We start from the raw sequence: 21,940 nt of genomic DNA, 5'->3' as shown, positions 1-21,940 counted from the left end.
CTTTCATGACCAATAAAGGAATTATGTTCTTGTAAAATATCGCCAAAAACAAAGTTGCCAAAAAATATTTTCCTTAAAGTGAGACATTCCTTATACGAAATACGACAGGAAGTCAAAGGATCATCTGTATATTACAAAATGTACGGTATACTTCATGGCTATAGGAATTATTGTAATACTTCTACATTACAATATCAAACTGCTTGAGTTGCATGGTATTTGGAATATAAATTCTAAAATAAATCTCTTCTCCTTGCGACTAACGATACCTAGTATAGCGTTATAAAATCCTTCATTTTAATAGGAACTGGGCCACAAATGTGAAGCATTTTCCACTACCAGCCTTCGTACTAAATAAGTAGGGAACAACAACATATACTTATTATATGCCCGCAAATGAAAATTTTCAAGTTTTAGTTTTTGTATTGTACATAGAATAAGGTAAGCGATGTAGTAACTGACCGGTTACACAAAACTCAAAAATTCACTTTCAAAAAATGTCTCAAATTATTTTTAAACGTCTGTTCACTCTTCTCATTCTTTATATGTCGAGGTAACGAATTAAACTGCACCAATCCCTTTTGAAACACTGAATTCCAAGTTTTTCCCTCGTCCTGCATGCTACCCTGAAGTCATAACGTTCTAATTAATCTTTGGAGCCTACAGATTAATTTTTTCATGAAAATTGTACATTTCTTAAAAAAAACGTAGGATCGGTGTGGCATAAATTAGGGTTTTTATTGACAAAAGAATTATTAATGGACAATGTTTTGGTGTTTTGAGGTAGTAAATAGTTCAGAAGTTAATGCTAATAACATCAAAAGTGTTAAAAAGTTAATATTTGATTAATTACATGGTGGTCATTGGTCAAAACACTGCATCGAAAATATGCCATGTTTGTGTAGCTGACCGCACGAAATTCCGTAAATTTTTCTTCATGTGACAAATTCACCTTCCATGTGCTTTGTTGTGTACAAAATGATTTGATTAAAATTCGTTGATATTTTGCGAAATTATTGCGAAAAATCTAATACAATTTTTAATTTTGTGGTCGTCAGCTACTGCAACAGACATGGTCAGTTATAGAAACACACGTTTTTTCCTGGTCAGCCACTGCATCAAAAACAGTGCTTCAGTGAAATCACTTTTTTACAATAAAAAATTAATTAATTGTCAATATTTCTGATATTCTACGGAATGGGAACAGATCAGATTAATTCTGACGAAAGAACAACTTAGCTTCATCGAAACCATCTGGAGATATTGATAATCAAAGTTCAAAAATTGCTTAGCCGGTCAGCTACTACTTCACTTACCTTACTCGGTATAATTTACGATCAATATCTTAGCATAATCCTATGCTATGCGTACAATTATATTTGACAAACAATAAAAATTTAATGAGTTTTACATGGATGAATTTCAATTTGAGTATTTAAGTTTAAAAAAAAAAAAATAGAAAAATGTGTAGCACAACTTGATTCTTGGAAAAAAGGTCGCAGTAAAGGATCATTCATAAATATTACCTGCTGATGACATAAAAATTAAATTTTAAATAAACTAGAGAAAAAAACGCCCTACAACGTTAAAACAATATGCTATCCCCCATTTACAACGGTAAGGGTATATTGGTGAATATGACATTTTCCTGACTTCGCAGAGCATTTACTTCCAGAGTCCTTAAGATTTCATTTTGATGACAGCACTCTTACGTTATTTTTAAATGATCCCTTAAAAAACCCTAGAGCTCCAAGACGTTAACCCCAAATCAAGGAACTTTACTCATAATCGAAATTATTTAAAATCTACGTGAAATTGCAGTGCGTCTCTCCGTCGAAATACGTGAAAAATTTTGGAGACCAATTGGAGATGACAATTTTAATTCTTTCCAGACAATGTCTGATGATAATTTTCCAACGGAATCCGGTAGAAAATTTCCACCACAATATTTTGTCGTTTCTACCACGGCAGAGTAAAAGTAACCCAGACAGGAGCGCTTGTTTGACTAGAGACCTGAATTATCTAGTAGCCCTATTTATTTTGCGAATTAAACTTCTCAACTTATGTCAGTGTTCATTTGAGTTCATTTTCGTACAGTTTATAAGGTCCCTTATTTGACGTTTCAAAAATGAACCGCTCCTGCCTGGTTTATTTTACTCTGCCGTGCTTTTACACATTTCTTAATGTCTAAGAACCACATGCGATGATGCCCCATCTAATAAGTCTAATAGGCCCAAAAGCTCAGTGCTCCAATATATAATAAAAGAGCGGTTCAAATCAGTATGGAGTTCCCCCTAGAACTTTAATGGTTGTTTTGTGATATTTATTGACACAAAAACTTTCATTGTCATCAAATCATTATCAGTGATATTTAAATGGTTGACCTTTGAACTCGGTAAATATAAAGACTGTTTATCGATTTTGGATAAATTTCCATTTAGTAGTGTGAACAGGTTAGTTACAAGAAATCTCCTAGTTGCGAGCACTGAAAGAGAAAATCGACACTTTGTGCTTTGAAAGAGATAAAACCTGGAGCTCATAACTAAAATAACGCGTAACTGACCTGTTTATGCTAATTGAATTGTAATACCGATTGAATGATCTAGATGATCTTTATATCTCGAGTCATCGCGATTGATGCTTGTGGTAATGAAAAATTAAAAAAAAATCATTTCGAGAGTTTTCTCACCCCAAAAATTATATTTCCAACTTTCAACCCAACGTTTCTCACTACAAAGGCTCCCGAAGTTTCAGCTGAAAAGGATTATTATCTCGCCTGCGTTGTGGAACGTCTTGCACTGTGTATCTGAACTGTGTACCCTACGGAACTATCTCCAAGTCTCATTTAATTAATCGTCCGCAAAAAACGAAAAATGTTATTCATCGGTGCAATGTTTACCACTCAACCCTCTCTACCCGGAATTAATTAGACGACATCAAAAACTAAACACGCTAACGTTAATTGTTACGAAATTTCTTCTATTTGCTCACAAGACAAAAGATAAACAAAAATATATATATTTTGTAACAATTTAAATGAGCTCTCTAGCTCCGCAACGCCCCGTCTAATTACTTGTTACTCGTTTTGTGTGTACCAAATATTTAATTTATAAATTCTTTCAATTAAACAAAATAAATTATTTCACCATAATATTCATCACTCAACCCTTCTCCGGCCCTACAATAAATTGTAACAGTAATTTTTTGACTTTGGTTGGTAAAAGAAAATTACAAATCCCCGTTTAGTGTACCCAACTTTGAACAGAATAAAAAAAGTTTCCGACTAAAACCTACCCCAAAGCATTCAATTATTCTTTTACACATTCCATTAACATCGTTTGAAATTTGTTAACAGAATGATAAATCTATGGAAAGCCAAACGACAAAACGTTCAGTTTTTTTTATTATTAAATGTACATTTAATACACAACGAACCGCCAAGCATTATTGTTAATGGGTTGTCCATAAACAAGCTTTCCCTATAATTAATCAAAGAAAGTTATTACACTCACAAAAACGCTTTCAGCTTACGTTTACATCGCCCAAATACAGTGCAATTAAACCGTCGATGATGGCTAATACACAAACGGTTTGACGATAAGTGTCCACCACACGACATCGAAATTAAAAAATAAAGAAAAATATCAAAAGGGCATAATAGATTAACGATATTAACCCAGTCGGTGTAGTAATGATCACTAACATGGGTCGGTTAATAAGTAATGACCCAATCGGAAATAGAAATCATGAAAATAGAATAGAGACATAATAATAAATGATTATGGTCGTCAATTTACTGGAATGTTTTTTAGTTTATCACTTCTTATAATATCACACCGAATAAGCCTGGATTGTATATGAAGCGGGTGTTATCTGTTGTATCCTTGTACACAAGCAGCCCACATTAATGCAGATTCTGAATTACAACACTTCCTTTAATAACATTTGCATAATTTGAATAATTTTACTTTTGTTTTTGTTGAAACTCTTTACACACTGATGAGCGTACACACCGATGGTTTATAATCTACTACTTCTATCAGTTTGCACCATAATTATAAGGTTCACCGAAATTGGAGTTCTGCTGAAACCGTTACAATTTCCCTAACTTTTTATTTTCACAAATCTTTCTTATCTTCAACAAATCATTGCATCAAATGCGTTACACAATTCAATTCCCCGAACCGATCGTTGTTGCATCCAAACATCGACTGAAATTCCATCATGGTTATCATGGTTATCAGTACGGAATGGTTGAAGCTTTTATCGCTAACTATCGCTACCATACATTGTATAGCATGGGGAATCGCCCAGTGGTATCATTGTACATTGTTTCGGTTGGATCTGTGTACAATTCGAGCTTTTTCTATCTCCAACTTTGAGGAGACATTGACTTGCGCAGTGAAACATATTTATGTGTTTGGAAATTTATGAATGAAAAGTGTCGTCGAGGACGCTGTTATACATAGAATTTGTATTCAATGTTAAGGTTGATAAACGTAGGTACATTAAAAATTGTAACAATGAATTAATATGTCACCGTGCCCCCATGGATGTATGTCATAAATTAATAGTACGGAATGATGAATGGTAATATTTTCAATATTCATAAAAGCATTGACTAACTTCGACCGTTTTTCGGGGTTATATAGTGGCTAGTATTAAGTGTTGATGGTTTAGAAGAAAATGGAGTAAAGGAAGGGAAGAAATGGTGAAAACTCGCTGCATAGTCCGTCCCGTTCGGGAATAAAATCCAACAAAAGTTTGTCATTGAGCTTCTCTCGATCCATTTTTTAGATTTCTTGGCTGGAACGATCTTATTTATGACCTAAAAACACAGATCTGTTGATCCTTTGTTTCCTCCTCGGTCATCATTTAAATTATAGTAGCCGTCACGTCGCCACCATAATTCTATCTAAGGTGACAGGTCCCAAAGCGACAACTTCAGATGGTGTCGATTCACCGGCACTACTGGTCCACGACAAAATGTCGTATGTCGTAAAAACGAGATCTCGAACAAGAAGATGCGGGAATTTGAAAGAAGATTAGGTTCAAATAAAGAGACTTGAATATTCGTATCTTATTACTAGCTTCTTCATATTAACGATACTACAAAAAAATACTTTTCTTTTGCGACAAATCATGTCGTAATGGAACAATTAAATAATAAAATTGCCCAATGTTTCTGATTGCAGTCCTGTGACGTAATCTTATTAAGACATTGACTCTGACGTCTTCATACCATTCTTTCACAAAATTAAAAACTCGCAAAAAATACGTAATAATTATAACGAACGAATAAATCTAGCTAACTCTTATTAATCGGTGAAAATAAAATCCTAAAATCAAAAGATTCTGCAACCAATTTTTGAACTGTTCCAAATTTTAGAAAGTATCTGGATTTTCTTCTTTCAATTGAGTTTAAAACCATCATTACCAAGAAAACGACAATATTAGAAAACCAACAAATCAATTAAAGTGGTTGAAAACCAAAAATAATGAAAGTACAACAACCGAAAATACACGGCACATTATGTCAAACATGCAATAATATCACACCAAACTGTAACAATATTACAGAAGTTGCAATAGTATTCGTTTGTAACGCAATAAGATAACAAACGAATATTATTGCATCACAAAAATGCGGATTCGATTTCTGGGGCTATGGAGCGAGATTAAATTTTTTGACTTGTGTACTTTGAAAGAGCTCATGAAAGTTCACAAAAGTACGCTATTGAACCAAAAAAAAGTTTGGTCCAAGTCCTTAGGTTCACTCACTGAACCCTCCAAATTCCGTAATAATATTGCAAGATTACAAGGTTCAGCGAGTGAACTTAAGCATTTGGCCCAAACTTTTTTTGGGTTCAATAGCGTACTTTTGTGAACTTTCATGAGCTCTTTCAAAGTACGCAGGTCAAAAAATTTAATCTTGCATATTGGCCGTAGGAATCGAAGGTGCGTGGCTGTAATAATATAGTTACGGGAACGTTACAAACGAATACTATTACAACTTTTGCAATATTATTACGTTTTCATGTTTGTTGTGTTGGTAAAACCAAATCGTTCATTTTTGTTTGTCTTCTTATTTTCATGTAATGTTGACAGTGACTTAGTTGGAGATTGTGTGCATGCAGGTGGATTTGAGAGTTTAATTGGCTTTAATGTGTGTGCAAATTTAAAGTGTTTGGCGTGAATTTCAGTATTAGGGTCAAAGTGAAAAACTTTATCTGAGAAAAAGTTTAGATTTCTGATGATGTGAATTAGAGTAATCATTGTTTTTATTCTAAAGTACGAATTTTAATTTTGCTCAAACTTTTACTACTTTTTCATCCATTCCGAAGAAGTAAGGTAAACATCCTCTAAAACTGAAAGTGCACTAATGCTACAATAAAATTTCACGCATTGTAAGCTTATCAAATTCTTGTGAATTTTTTTTATATATTCGGAAATTGTTGACACAAAATCGAATCTCGGTAGCCTTTGTAACAAGCATTTTTCATCGTTCCCAATTCAGAATTTGAAAAATTAAATTACGTAAAGACGCCAGCTGATTAATTAAATTCTCTTTTTTTGTAATATCCCGCATCTTCCAACACACTGTGGATCTCTATAGAATCGTAAGAAAAATGAAACAAATCCCATGCACACGAAAAATCATTCGACCAATTTTGCACTTACAATCTACGATTTATTTCCCTAACGCAATGTTTGTGTGTATGTAAATCAATAAATATGCCGTAAAAAATAATTAATTTTCCCTCAAAAAATATGAAAGATTACTCTTGAATACCCTAGTCTGGGCGTCTGTTAGACTATTTTCATTTGTCACAAGCCACTGACTTTACACCCTCAAAACATGCCATGGCTATGAAGGGATATGCTTTTTATTACATTTTAAGCAATAAACTGAACTAATTTGAAGTATTCCTATAATTTCTGTGCTGTTTACACCAAAGATTAAGAATTCCAAATTTTACGAGCACTTAAAACTTCCCGCTTAGCTTCAGCACGCAACAGGCCATTGATTTTAATGTTTTTTATTGTTTATGGCAGCAGATGATACACATAAGACGTTTTATACACAACGGAAATGCAAGTGAAAATCTTGGATTTTATGGGGGGAAATTCGGAATGGAATTGTCTAATTCGGTGACGTGTTGATTATAGTCATTTCGAAAAACACACGCGGGATAATGCTATGTAGTCCTATTGAATCGTACTTATTAATTGCAATAGTTTCGTAAAGACGTGCTACTGGCTATACTTTATCATGGTTCACCCCCCGGCCATATTAATATTGTGCCGCAGGTCTAATATTACAAATCAACGAGGTTTGCACCGATATCTACCGGAAATCGTACGTATAATAATTAACAAAGATTACGAAATCGGATCAGTTGGTTTACACTGACAAAAAATATTTGAATATTTCACCTGCTGCAGGTAATTTGGTCTCCACTATCCAGGTAATCTGCATTATGTTGCCACAGAGGTATTTTTGGTAGATAGACTCGAGTGAAATAGTCACAGTATCATTGTGGATGTCATTGCCATCCGCTCCATGTTGCACAAAAAGTCAATTCTACTTCACCGGTAGGTTTCTAATACAATTCGTAAAAGAATGATGTATGAATACAGTAGGATCAAACGAATACAAATAGCATCCACAAAAATTCTGACTATTTCAACCATTGGGCAAATAGCATCCACAATATTACTGACACTGTTTGCACCGGAGTGCAAAACGTTATTTCAGGTATTTTTTATAAAGTGTTGCACATGTGTAGATTTTGTGGATTACCTGGAGACAAAGTTACCTACTGCAGCATACAATTATTCAAAACTTTCGCATTCAACTTTTAGGCTCGAGTAGAGTGACACTAAAGAAAAATAGGAAATAAATCAAGCTCTTCTGGAGAGGGATTACGGCGTCAGTTCTCTTGTCTCTATTCAATCAAAACTCTACTGATAGAGAACGATTCACTCTTTCACTGAAAGATGTCGCTGCAACAAAACCATTGTCAACAGAAAAATAATTGATTTTTTGCTCGACGGATTTCAGTAAAATAAAATGCCATCGTATAGCCCTTGATCTTAGGACTACGGAACAGCAATCAGTTTTTCAATCGGCTATATATCGGTTCAGCGATTAAAGTTTAAAAAAAGAATATGATGCAATGACAGAAAACGTTTTTTCAAATCCTTATCGCCAAGCCGATATAGGTTCGATTGAAAAACTCAAGGTAAATATAGTGAGGAGGTTATGCAATATATAACCGAATCAGATGTGCGGTGGCACGAAAGTTCCATACAAACGCCAGTTCATTCCTTCGTTGAAAGCAAAAAATGGAATAGAAAGTTGGACCATCTGTTGTGAGATAGCGAAAATATTTTTGTGAAATACAAGTAAATCGTAGTTAACCATTTTAAAAAAAGATGTCATTGGCATCGAACTTATGTGCTAGGCCGCTCGTCTAAATGGCATTACCTCCTCACTATATTTATCTTGGAGAAACTGATTACTGTTCCGGAGTCCTGAGATCATGTGCAATACGATGGCATTTTATTTGACTGTAATCCGTCGAGTAAAAAATTATTTTTCTGTTGACAATGGTTTTGTCGCAGCGACATCTTTCAGTGAAAGAGTGAATCGTTCCCTATCAGTTGAGTTTTTATTGAATAGAGAAAAGAGAACTGACGCCGTAATCCCACTCCTGGGTTCAAAATCTATTTTTTAGAGGTCTAAAATCAGTTCAGTGGACCGTTATAACCGAAACTGTACAATTTATTACCGCAGTGATTATGTCCTTCTCTTTAGTTTTACGTTTACCATTTGAAATGTTCTGGAAACTTTCGAAAATCACCTGAACGTGTGAAGTTTTTGTTAAATTTTAAAGCAGCAATTATACGGACCAAACACATTTCAAACTAAATTGCGCAATTACCACAAATGAAAATTAAATAGAACAATCAAGGTGTTGAATAAAATGAAGAATACAAAAGCGGTAGAATGTGTAGAACAGAGCCAACCAATTTGATCCATTTATCATCCGTAAAATAGACTCAATTTTATTTCTGCGAAAAAGGTTTCCGTGTGCGCCAATAAAACAAAAGAGTGTATGCAATAAAACCTTCTTCCAACAGTAGACGATATGTGTACACAAAAATATAAAATATCCACCTACAAACGGTCGGACGCATAACCACACAAATCTCTCGATCTACAAAATTCCATTTAGGTTCGAGAAAAATATATGAAGACTTATTGACTTCATTTTATGTAAACTACGTATACGCGTCGGTTGTACACGTTACACCGCATAAAATGGATCTCTCATTTCAAATTGTAAAGGGTTTTTATTGTTCGGATGGGAAACGGTATCTCTGTGTTTATTCAACATACTGCCAGGTTTTTTTATGGGTTCATATACAATTGTACGTTCTTGCAAGCTGATGTAATTGAATCGTATGCATAGAATACACACGAAATTGGTTATTTAACCAGTTTTCAATTGTGATTGGTTCATTTTTTTTCGGTTTGTTTTTATATTTATATTTTTTACACCTTCCAAGTTTTCCATATCGATATACGCAGCACGCAAACAGCTATATTTCCTGGACAAACAATGCATTTCTTCTGCGGAAATAAGCAATTTGTCGACAACAATTGAAAATATTTGAAAGGCTTCGGTTTGGATATCTTCATTTTCTGAGAATCGGAAAATTGAAAATTTTGCTATTTTACTTTGAAGTACGCATGGTAGTTTCACAACTAAACGCTCAAATACTACATTGAAACGGTCGCCAGCAGGAGAGGAATTACGGCTTCAGTTTTATCAATTCTATCTCAATTCTACCGATAGAGTACGATTCACTATTTCACTGAAAGATGTCGCTGCATCAAAGTCAATGTCAACAGAAAAATAATTCATTTTTGATCTTAGAGTAATTATACCTAGAGAGGAAATTACGAACAAAATTACGTAAAAAAAGTGGCCCCTACATCACATACGAATTATTTGATAAGGTGAGTTTTTTCCTACTAATTTGCCCACCAAAATTAGCGCGTAGAATTTGAATTTGCCTCTTAAAATGATTATATTAGTCGGACATTGAATTACATCCAAATTGATCAAAAATTTCTATAGATTATTAACCCCATAATTTATAAATTTGCTGAATATACCTGTCGTCACACAAATAATTCGGAAAAACGGTCTCTGCGCACAAAATTATACCGGAAAAATGAACATTTGTTGCCTCTAACGCTCCTACTTCGGCAGTCCTTAATAAAATATATTCCACATGGTACAATGCACCGTATTTTAATTTGAATGATTTAATTGAATTGAATATTTAAATTGTTTAAACAAAATTAAAAATCACAACGCGAAAAACAACAACAACATGGAAAATTGACAACTATCAAAATAGTCAACGCCTACATGTGTTGGTGTAAAGTCATACGAAATATGAATATTATACAAACTGATGTAGGGGCCATTTTTCGCCGTACGTAATTCCTGTCTAGGTATGATTAGTCTAAGTTTTTGATCGTATATCTCGGGACTCCGGAAGAGTTATCAGTTTTTTAACCGACTCAAATTGAAGTTAGGACTATTTTTTGGAGACGACAGTGTTGAATTACGTTTGTAAGTGGGCGGTTCGCGTTTACGTAATTTCGTAATACATGTTGGACTGAGTAAAAACGGAGTATATTGAAATATGTATGGATAGATGTTTCATGAATACAATAGAACTAATAGCCAAGTCCGAAAGTACCGACCAACACGGGTGAATAACGAAATTACGAAGATAAGAAATTACGTAGATACGAAATCAACACTGCATCGAGTAGTTTAAATATTGCAAATTTATTGCAGAATTTAGGGTGAATTTGACACAGTGCCAGATTCCCGCTTAGCAGGAAGAGAATGCACCAGTTAACTTTCTGAGGACGATTATAATCATAATATGCGTGCCAAATTGTCAAATTATTTAAAAATGGGGGTGTCAACTAGTTATTTATGTATCTGTTGTGGACGGTATAGTTTAGGCAAATAAAGCCGAACGAAATAAGGGCGACAAGCGAAAGTTCCTAAGATCAACCGTCCACAGCAGATACGCCTACAAATTTTCATGTAAGTGACCCAAAACACGAAAAAATTTCTGCAAAACCCTCATTTTCGACCCCGACCCATGAAAAGGTTTAATGTGTTTAAGGTGTGTGGGAACAGGAAAAAGTGGAATTCGTGTGCGAACTACTAAAAATTGGTGCAACGCCTGAGCGAGATTTTCCGAAACCTTAATTGTGAGTACTAACAAATTTTAACTGTTGTAAACTGGTCGGTCCTGTTGCTACCGTAACTGCGTCAAAATGGTACCATTTTATCTTTATTCTTCGTTGATAAACAGTGTTGGAGGCGTTGGAGATCAACATAACAATCAATCTGTCATGCCTCGACGTATCAAACTTTCGTTTGTAAAAATACTTACTCCAACTTATGTCATGGATTCCTACGGACTGCAAAAACATACCCAAGACCTATCGTACAATCATTGTGCAATATTCGAGACAAACGACAACCATCAGAGTTCAGAATCTAGAGACAAACCGGCCGGTAATTAATCATCCAACACACAAATACCAAAGTTCACCAAATAGGTCACCGAAAGCGAAACAAGAGAATTAAAAGTTTTCAAAGTTTTGCCAAAGTCAAAACTCTTTCTTTTATACAAGCCGCCTTCGGCTCATCAACCATCATCAAATGATAATATAAGCAACCGAAATTCAACAGACCCCAACTCATCATAAATCTGGTCTCTGGTTAGTTTAAATAGTAAAATTCACAAAAGCCAAATCTCTACAGGGACACTGCGAAAACTCAACCGTCCGATATACAACCATACATAATAATGAGAATATATTCGTTACAGAGCGCTTGAAGATTTATATTCCGTTGACTGCGGCTCCAGAAACTTTGCCAACCAAAAATGTGAAAAAAAAATTAACCTTTTTTCGGTGAAAATTCATCTGTATACACTACCCCGTACCCCATTAATTTACTTTTATGTTTTATTTTCGTTGACTATTCATGACGACTGAATGAAAAGTGTATTACGTGAATATCATGTCTATACAACACAGTTGAAGATATAGAACACTCTCCCATTTATATTATTGTGTGAACTTACCAGTGGTTCGGTATACATTATTATGTAAACCACACCAACGAAATTGTAATCCACAGAAGGGAATCGTTTTTTTTTTGCCAAGAAAATATTTTAAATGATGCTGTACAGGAAGCAACACAAATTTTTGACTTGATATACTGTATTATCACACGTTAATACGATGTAATTCAGAATGACTGATGCATAAATGAATATGAAATAATAAATAAAAAAGTTAGGGCATTAAGTGTACGAGACTTTCTCACAAGAAGACTGTTCAAATGCGATCTTCCTTTTCAAAAACTTTTATGGTTTACATTATATTAACGAACTTAGGTGGTTATTTCATGGTTTCAATCGTTTAGTGCGACATTAGCCTATATCAGAAAAGTTAGCGTATTCTTTCATAAATAACAAAAGTGCCACGCATCTACATTTTAACACCATATTAACTATGATTCGCTAGAGTTGTTCGTGTGCAAAATGGTATAGTGTGCATAGAGTATTGTATAGACAGGTGGCATTTGTAATTTTGCTTGGCTGTAAATTTGCGGTAACTTGGAGTTATCTCTGATCTTATGTCACCGTTTGAAATTTTCAAGCTTGTTTTGACCTTGAAGCTTTTAAAATTTACAAATAGTGTTTTTTTCACATCATTCCATAACTTAATTAAACCCATCGAAAGTTCGGCCAAAATATTATCCTGCAAGCAAACGGCTTTTTTTGTCTAGTATCAATTCCTAGATTTCCTAAGATTTTTATGGATCATCAGTGATGAATTTCATCACCAGACGTAAAGTGTGAAATTAATACATTCACCGCCAAAAATGTTAAGGTTCATGAGATATCTAATTCTTCAAGGAGTTTCTAGGGATTCCTCTTTAATTCATGAAACGATATCCTTTAAAGTTCTTTATAAGTAATCTGTATATTGTGTAGAAAAACTGAGGAACTGGCTTACCTACCAATTCATATTTATTAAAACTGTTATTTTGAATCCTTATTGAAAAAGAATTCATAATAGGAAATGCTGGAAATGTTTTTTCAGACCACATTCTGACCAATACTTGATTTTCACTGGTCTTTGTTCTATGAAAATAAGGAATAGTAATAATATTTCTCGAAACTCAATTTCATTAAAACTTTGGTTTATTAAAGGAAAATCCCTATGAACCCATATAAAAGGTTGCTGCATCTTCATTTTTGTCGGACTCATCCAAATAAAATCCGACCGGACTCACAGATCAAAACAGTTAGTGGTCGAATATCTTAAAACAATACCTTTAATTCTCTCGTTAACATGTCGTGAACTTTGAGTTCCGATCCCGTTAACCTTTTACATACTGCAAGTATATCAGCAGTTTTACTTTCCAGATCTATTACTTCATTTTTGAACTTAGTATTTTCAAAACATTTACAAATTTATTTTTTACTTTGAAGCCATGATGGCTCATTTTTGTGCAAATAGCCTATGCCAATCAACTTTAACTAATGATGGCATTTTAAAGGTCCTCAATAGTGGTGACTTTGTCACTATTTTATTTAAAACCGGAAACATGCGCACATTCAAATAAAAGCATTTCCGACAAAAAATCGCTTTTAAAATTAACTGTCAAAATAAATTCAGTTTTGTGGTGTCACTTACGACTATCTTCATAACAGACATGTCAAGAAATTTAGTTTACCTGAATGGCAACATATTTTTGTATGTTTTCTTCACATTTTACCGACTGAATTAGCACGAAACGTGTTGCAGGGAATTTCTAAGCATATAAATTCAGGAAATAGAACATTGATTTGCACATTTTCACAACACCCACAATGTTTCACCAAATTCGACTTTAAAATTATTTCGGAAAATTTATCCCAAATTCTGTTTAAGACACTAAAATAAGCACATTCGGAACTATTTTTTGACCGAAATTGAAACTGAATCACTTCGATTTACGCGAAATGCTACAAATAAACGTTATTATCATTCGTTTCATAAATTATTTTAAACAATTTTTTTCTGCAATTTGGTGATAAAAGGTCCAAACTTTAATATTTTGTAGTCCGATACGTGTCTCGGTGTGAATTCCGTTCAATAATGATTACACAAATTGTGGTTTATTTTATACAAAAGACGCTGTTTACACGAAGCTTTTCAACAGATGGCTCTCAATAAGTAGTATGCCATCTTAAGATTAAAAATTTACTGTTATGTGGCGATTTGACATTTCTTCAAAACAGAATTCTTTGAATCAGTGAAAACCAATGAATGTACAAACCAAGGCTGTATACTTTGGGGAGGTCACGCAGACCGCCATTTTATTAGATACGCGGGAACACACCACTTCTGATGATTTTACATGTAAAAAAATTCGCCACATCATCAAAACGACGAGAATCATCAGAGTAGGTGAATTTTTGTATGAAATCGGCCATTTTATCATCAACTGTGGTGTGTAACCCGCGTATCTGTATCTGCGTGACCTCCCCAAAGTATACAGCCTTGGTACAAACCAGGTATGGTCTATCCATACAAGTGGGAGGAAATAGCGATTTCAAATAAACAAACTCACCTCTCAATGATTTTCATTGAAAGGTGAGTTTGTTTATATGAAATCGCTATAAGACCATACCTTGTGTATATGTACATTCATTGGTGAAGACTGGGTGAACTGAGTGAACAATACTACTGTGCTGTACTTTAATGTTGCAAACTTAAGACCTTATGTGAAATTTGAGTGGAAAATGGCGCAAATCACATAAGGTCGCTGACCATGATTTGCGGATGCGAAAATCTGATCATGATTTGCTTATGTAAATTTACATGTAAAACAAATTATACCGCAAATCACGATTCTCTTGGACTTCGATTTGCGGTATAATTTGTATGACGCTTTAGATACCTCCAAATATCGGTCTCTATTGAATTTCATATGAAATACCGCAAATCACGGACACCATAACGCAAATCTCGATCCAATTAAAATATTAAACTTAATTAAAGAAATTCTTTAAATATTGATTAATTTTTGATTAATTGCGAAGCCAAATGTTCAATCTTCATAATAAAGTTAGTCATTACTCCTGGATGTCAGAGGATTTCAAGAAAACGACAAAGTCAAAAATTGTCACATCATGGCGACCTTATTTTAGGAATTTATAAAAGGAAAAATCTTTCCTGTTTCAAGTTTTTTCGTCAAAAGCAGAGACACGGGTATGTTTATTTTCTAGTTTTACTACTTTATAAAAAAAAAATTGAGAAAGAAAGTCTTTTTGGCATAGTCTATTATGAAAAATGTGGATCATGGTGTCTTCTAAATTTTTTTACATTTGAATTTATCAGAAGATTGCATTAGGAATGCCATTATTTCATGATTCGAAATTTTTATCTCGAGGGATATCTATTCAACAAACAACGGTTTCAGGCTCGATAATTGTCCTTTGAAACTGGATCAGCACCAATTCATAAGTCACTATAGTTCCTGTTATCTGTAACAGTCAATGAAAGTACAGTTGTGTGCATTTCATCAAACTAATACCAACAATCATTACCGATAGAAGTAGTTTTCTGGTTAAATGAAAAAATCGCATACCAGTGAGGGCGACTTCCGAATTCTGAATCTGCTCCAAAAATCGTTTGGCCTAAACGTTCGGCGAAATATTCAAAATTAGATCTTTTACGACTCGCCTTTTAGTCGAACATACCTCTTTGTGATATTGCTCCTGCGGAATGTTTCTGATAATAGTCATCGGTCGTTTGGATTCATCGTGAATTTTTGACGCATTTAGCAACACCGACAGAATGCGCCACAGCAAAAAGGATAGAGAGAACCAAAAGTAGACACTTTCAATCAAACTGCGTTTCGGTCTGAAAATATGATTTTGAAACAATTTTCGAATGTTCGATCGGACCATTCGAAATAAAAGCTGAAACATACAAGAACTGATGCACTTACTGGAAACTGTTCAGAAGCTGCATCAGAATGTAATACATGTTGTTCGATATGCACAGTGTAGTGAGAATCGATAGCGCCTTATCCACCGTGGAAATCAAATGACACAAGTCAGTGTACCTTTGTCGTTGCTGTATCCAAAATGATTTCGACATAGCCTGAAATTTTAGGGGATTTTTCTGCCACAGAAAAGTGGTTACATCTTTGTGACAAAATAACTGTAAAGATAGACCCGGGACACGCTAAGAGCCAATCCTTGAAAATTGTGATGGTGAGAGAAATCCTACTCAACTTATTGTACAATGTGAAGCTAGTTGCTGCCCGATTGAGCGGGGTTCTAGGGCCACGTCAAACCATAGAGTTATACTTGAGAGGTGACATGGTGGGCTGTCGATCAAAGGAAACCACAAAAATATATGCGAGATGAGACATGTTCAAATAATGACAGCGCCTCTAGACACCCCTCTAGTGTAACTGTATGGGTCAAACGTTAACTAAAGAAAATTTGCATATTTTGGCAGCGCCCTCAAACCCGAAAGAAAAAATTTATTTTCAAATTTCTCTCCGTATAGAATAATCCCTCTTCCATTGTCAAAAAAGTTTACAAATTATTACTTGTGACAGATAATCTAGCTCTCATACAAAATTTGCATTACCTGTCACATTAACTGCAGCTAGATCTGTCAAATTTTTTGTCAGTGTCAAGCTACACTGTATAGCAGCGAATGTAGTGAGCAAAAGACAATTGGCACTTGAGGTGCAAGCTAACCGTTTACGCAATAACAATGGAAAGAGAGAACAGTTCATTTTGAAAACGACGACATAAACGGAGTGCCTGCGAATCGGTCTTTAGCAAAGATCACGATACGTCAAAAATATATCTTTATTCATACTCATTTTTTCATGGAAAAGTGATGCAGTACAGCCCAAGTGACAATTAACAAGCTAATTAATTCGACGTAAGTGAGAGAGCGTTCTATCGATCGGATGATAACATTTTCATATAGTGTATTAGGTCCCTTATTTGACATTTCGAAAAGGAACCGCTACTGTCTGGTTTATTTGGTGTCGGGGAATCTCGCACACGCGAATCATAGTATGCGTCCTTTTACGACATGTAACGAAAAGTCATGACTGTGCGAGATTCACTACTTAGAGGTGAGTCTCACACACCATGAATTTCGCACACCCTACCCCGTTTATTTTACTCTGCCGTGGTCTCGCGATTTTTTACTTTAATTTAAACTGAAAAAAACTTAAACCTGATTTCCGAAAGCCTATTTCTATTCATCAAAATTAAACATAAACTGAAAACCAAAAATAATGTGAAAAACACCGGACGAACGCCCGTATCTCGCTGTAAATGCTAAATTAAAACATCCAAAAAAAACACCACGAAACACTGAATAATTCATACCATTCCATTAAACTTCGATAAATATTCATTGAACTGATTCAATCTCGTTGACAGACATTTACTTATTCCAACGATAAATATGTCCATAAATGACCACAAGAACGCACAGTAATAGTTCACCAGTTCGGCAAGGAACTCTTTCCAACCGCCCGAATATTCAGTAACAAAATACATTTGGGGAAAAGCTTGACGAAAATACGCTTCAACATTTGTTGTGTTCGGGCACAGTCTACCACGATAAACCCCATTAGCGATGGACATTGAGTGTTCAACTGCATGCGGTTGCGGTTTTGGTTTTATAAAGATTGAAAAGAAAAAAGAAAATGCAAAAGATAGGAAAATGAAACACGACAGAATGTTTGATATTAAAAATTAACCCGTCACAGACTGCAAGCATATTAACAGTTTCACTATCTGATCTATTACTTCATTTCATATAAGATTTTCATAGATTGATTTCAGAAATCTTTTACTTTATTTGTTTCAACCATGCTTTTTGCTATATAAGACCTCTTTAGTCAGAGCTTGTCGTTTATTATTACTGTCGTTGCCGATAACCGATGACAGCCGTCTGTAACAGGTTAAAAATTTCCTTCCTACCGTACCGAATACCAGTGCAGATATGATGAATGTGTAGCATTTAATTTGATTGGAAAATATCCTGTTCCGGTTCTTGCCACTGTAAGCCGGAACATTTTTCTCAATTTGATACCAGTATTGCATCAGATCTGGCCACTTTCTAGCAAGGTTTATGAAGTAAATCATGATCAGTAGCTTCGAGACGAACCAGATGATCGGCTCTGAAATTAGAAGTTTTCCAGAAACGTTGTTTGTCTGAACTGAGGAACTTCGACAAAATTTAATAAACTACTTTTTGCAGTGACTCTGATGCATCTCCGTTTGCCTCTTACGTCTTAAGACGTATTAATTTTTCTACTTAGATCAGGACCTCAGGATACTATGAGCTCCAAGATGAAGATCTACCATTTTTGGATGGCAAGCGCCTAAACAACTTCTTATTCAAAACTGAGAAGGAAGCGAAGGAAGGTGACGGAGTATTGATCAAAGGATCTAGGTTACCGCTTCTCTTGAAGAAGGCCACTACAAATCTCATCTAATCTTATCCAAGATCGGGCCTAATTTTTGGGACATAGATTTATGGCATCTGAGTTTTCCTAGGGCGGTTTATAAATGCCTGGTGCTCTTTACAGAGTCGAAGATGTGGATTTTTTACACAGATTTTTACGGCGCTAGAGGGGAGTGATATGGTTGAAATCTGACAAGGTAGATATGGGTAAACCACAGCTTTAAAGAAATAGTGTCATGTAAAATCAATATATGACACACAATCGAAATTATGATGAATTTTGAAGAACTTTGATAGGAACTAAGGCCTATCTAGGCGTATATGAAAACCACTAACGGAAAATCAAAGTCTAAGAAACACAAGTAAATAAGGAACAAAAAAAGAGGGTTTTGTTTGTGGAATTCGTTAAAAATGCGAAACATTTTTAACGTAAGTAGATTTTCATTTGTTGATTTCTTACTTGACAACCTGCACCACAACATCTCAATTTATACTTACCGATTCTCTTCATGCTTAAATCACTAGACGCAGCCCACAATATTGATAAGACAGCGAACAGTAGCACACCCGACAGAACTGAAACACTGTATAACATTCGATAATTTATCCAATTAAATTTCAACCCAGTTGCATGCATTGTTCGTATTCCAAATATTGGCATCACAGCAAATAATTGGGCCACAATCAAAACTGTAAAGTTAGAGAGCAGCAATATGCATTAAGTTTTAATTGATAGAAGCAGCAATATAATTTGCTGTTGTGCTGTATCACATTAAAACGAAAACGTTTTAGTCGAAATTTAAAACAATTTACCGGGAGATAAAGCTTGATGGGAGCTCAGTTGTAAATTGATTTCAGAATTTTTGTTAATTCTATTTTCCATTTGGATTGAGTTGATTTGCTCTGTGTAATTTACGGACAGAAAAAAAAAATAATGAAAAAAAATATTCACCAATTTGATTATTTATGAACGTTTTTGTCTCTTCTTCTCTTTTTTTTCTGGATAATTTAATTACTTTGTTGAAATTTGCTTTGTACGTGAAGTGATTCGGACTGGGATTGCAACTTTGCTGTCCTGTAAATGTTTTTTTAATGTTAAAAAAAACGGAAAATAAATAAGTAGATTTTCACAGTCAATTACACGACTTATGGTAGAAAGAAAAATGTTGGAAAATGGAATACTAATTGTTTTACTGTCCCGTTACACACGCAACGTTGTTAAATATTGTAATGATGAATGATAATTTGATGTCTTTAAAATGAGCCATATTTTCTTTATTATTCAGCATTATGCTCAGGCCAATCTAATATTGATTGAGATTTGACGAAATCGAACATTTTAACGAAAGAAAACGGACGAAAGAAACTTTAAGAAAAAGAATTTCATAAGAAATTTAACTCGGCAAAAAACAACAAATAATTTGCATAAGAACCTTAAGTTTCTTTTGCAAATTAGGGCAGTCCAGTGAAACCAGGTTCCGGTCACGTCTGTCCTCTAAAATTACCTAACTTAACCTATTTCGAGCAGAGATAACTTATTAAATAGCACTAGATCTCTATGGAAATGGTGTGGAAGTGTCTGACTGTGTACGTTTAATTGGTTTAATTTCCCGGGAACTACGACAACAGGGAAATTCTCGAATCAAGATTATCATAACAGCAACGAATCATCCATAAACACTCACTACGCGACAGCAATGAGTCCTCTAGCGTAAGTTATTAATGAGATACTCAAATCACGATAATTTGGTATAATAAACTCATGATGCATGTTTATAACAATTACAGCGATTGCACAAGATATTCGAAATATGATGATTTTACTTTCAAGGTCACACCTTCGATACAGACAACGGTATAACAATCATTGGAAAATAAAATGTACAAAGCGAAGAAACTAAAAAAAAAAACGTTTATGAGGTTCATCTTGGTCATGTGAGGAGGAAATGGTCGTATTATACAAATGGGACAGCAAAGAATTTATAATTTATAATTTATTTTTGCGCCACTGTGCAATTTAGCAACAAACTTACTGTACAATTTCATTTGGAAACTTTGAATACGGCCACTTTCTCCTAATATTTATGGCAGTTTTGAATTGAATTGAATTGAATTTATTTCACCGCCAAGCCTGGCTGTATAAAATTACATACATCTTACATCTATTACACAAAAATTGAAAACTTTACAAAATACAAAAATTGAAAACTTTACAAAATATCACTGTCAATTGTCATTTAGCCTTTCCATAACTTTATTCTTAAACGTCATCACATTAACACATTCACTCACGACCGTCTTGTGTTCATTAATCAATCTAATTAGCCGCACTATTGGTTGATTCGATAAGTATTCGGTCGTCACCCTTGGTTCAACCAGTAGCTGTAATGTAGATTGTCGAAGGTTGTAGGCGCTTTCATTCCGGACAAAATTTGGTGAAATGATGTCATCCTTGATGTTGCCCATATAGATGTCGAAAGCAAGCGCGGCATCCGCTACAGTCCGTCTCTTCTCCAAATTTTGCAGTTTCAGCAACTTGCAACGATCCTCGTACGGTGCCAGTCTATAAGTCGTTGCATTGCTCCGGCTTTCCAACAGATATATAACGAACTGTTTCTGTACGGACTCGATGTCGTCAATGTATATTTGTGCAGTTGGATTCCAGATGGTCGATGCGTATTCCAGTCTTGAACGCACATATGCCACATATAGAATACGTTGAGTTTCTTTCGTGAAATTTCCGTTCGAAAAGTGCTTGATACATCCAACCATCTGTCGAGCTTTGATCGTCATTTGTTCTATGTGATGTCCAGGATGATAGGATTTGTTGAACCGAACACCCAGATCATTCATTTCTTCAACTCTCTCAATGTCGTGATTGCCCATAGTATAATCAGCCTTAATGAACGATGAATTGTGTCGGTATGCACTGAATATGTAACATTTGTCATTGTTGAAGTGAAGACGATTTCTCTCATTCCATCTGATCACATTGTCGATGTCTCGTTGCATCCGTACCGTATCTTCAAAGTCACGTATGATTGATGCCAATTTCATGTCGTCAGCGAACAGTAACGTGCGAGCAAATTCCACAACGTCGACCAAGTCATCAATGAAAATGGTGAACAATACCGGTCCCAGTGAACTTCCAGGTGGTACTCCTGATGGTGACTCGTATAGCCTGGATATAGATTTCCCAATCTGGACAAAATTGGTTCTGCCGATCAAGTATTGCCATATCCATCTTGCCGTTTTCTTGCCAATTCGAAATCTTGCTAGCTTAATAATCAATAACATGATCACCAGTTTGTCGAA

At 34.8% G+C, this 21,940-nt stretch overlaps 2 protein-coding genes across 2 annotated transcripts in view; both read right to left on the bottom strand.

The window, feature by feature from the left end:
• Nucleotides 1–4,207, bottom strand: part of LOC119073573 (neuropeptides capa receptor) — a 93,584-nt gene extending 89,377 nt beyond the window's left edge. The window contains exon 1 of the mRNA XM_037179136.1: nt 3,969–4,207. The gene's annotated coding sequence lies outside the window, so the exon portion shown is untranslated. The remainder of the gene's footprint in view (nt 1–3,968) is intronic.
• Nucleotides 4,208–15,319: 11,112 nt separating this feature from the next.
• LOC119073564 (gustatory receptor for sugar taste 64f-like) lies at nt 15,320–16,295 on the bottom strand. The gene is made up of 4 exons (XM_037179123.1): nt 16,125–16,295; nt 15,874–16,036; nt 15,721–15,810; nt 15,320–15,657 (listed from the first exon to the last, which is right to left on the bottom strand). The coding sequence occupies exons 1-4, from the start codon at nt 16,274–16,276 to the stop codon at nt 15,574–15,576; spliced, it is 489 nt and encodes a 162-aa protein (XP_037035018.1). The 5' UTR covers nt 16,277–16,295; the 3' UTR covers nt 15,320–15,573.
• Between the last annotated feature and the right edge of the window lie 5,645 nt (nt 16,296–21,940).

This window comes from Bradysia coprophila, chromosome II (assembly GCF_014529535.1).
Source record: "Bradysia coprophila strain Holo2 chromosome II, BU_Bcop_v1, whole genome shotgun sequence".
Lineage (NCBI taxonomy): Eukaryota > Metazoa > Arthropoda > Insecta > Diptera > Sciaridae > Bradysia > Bradysia coprophila.
Note: the sequence above shows the minus strand (reverse complement) of the source record. Positions and strands in the feature narration are given on the sequence as shown.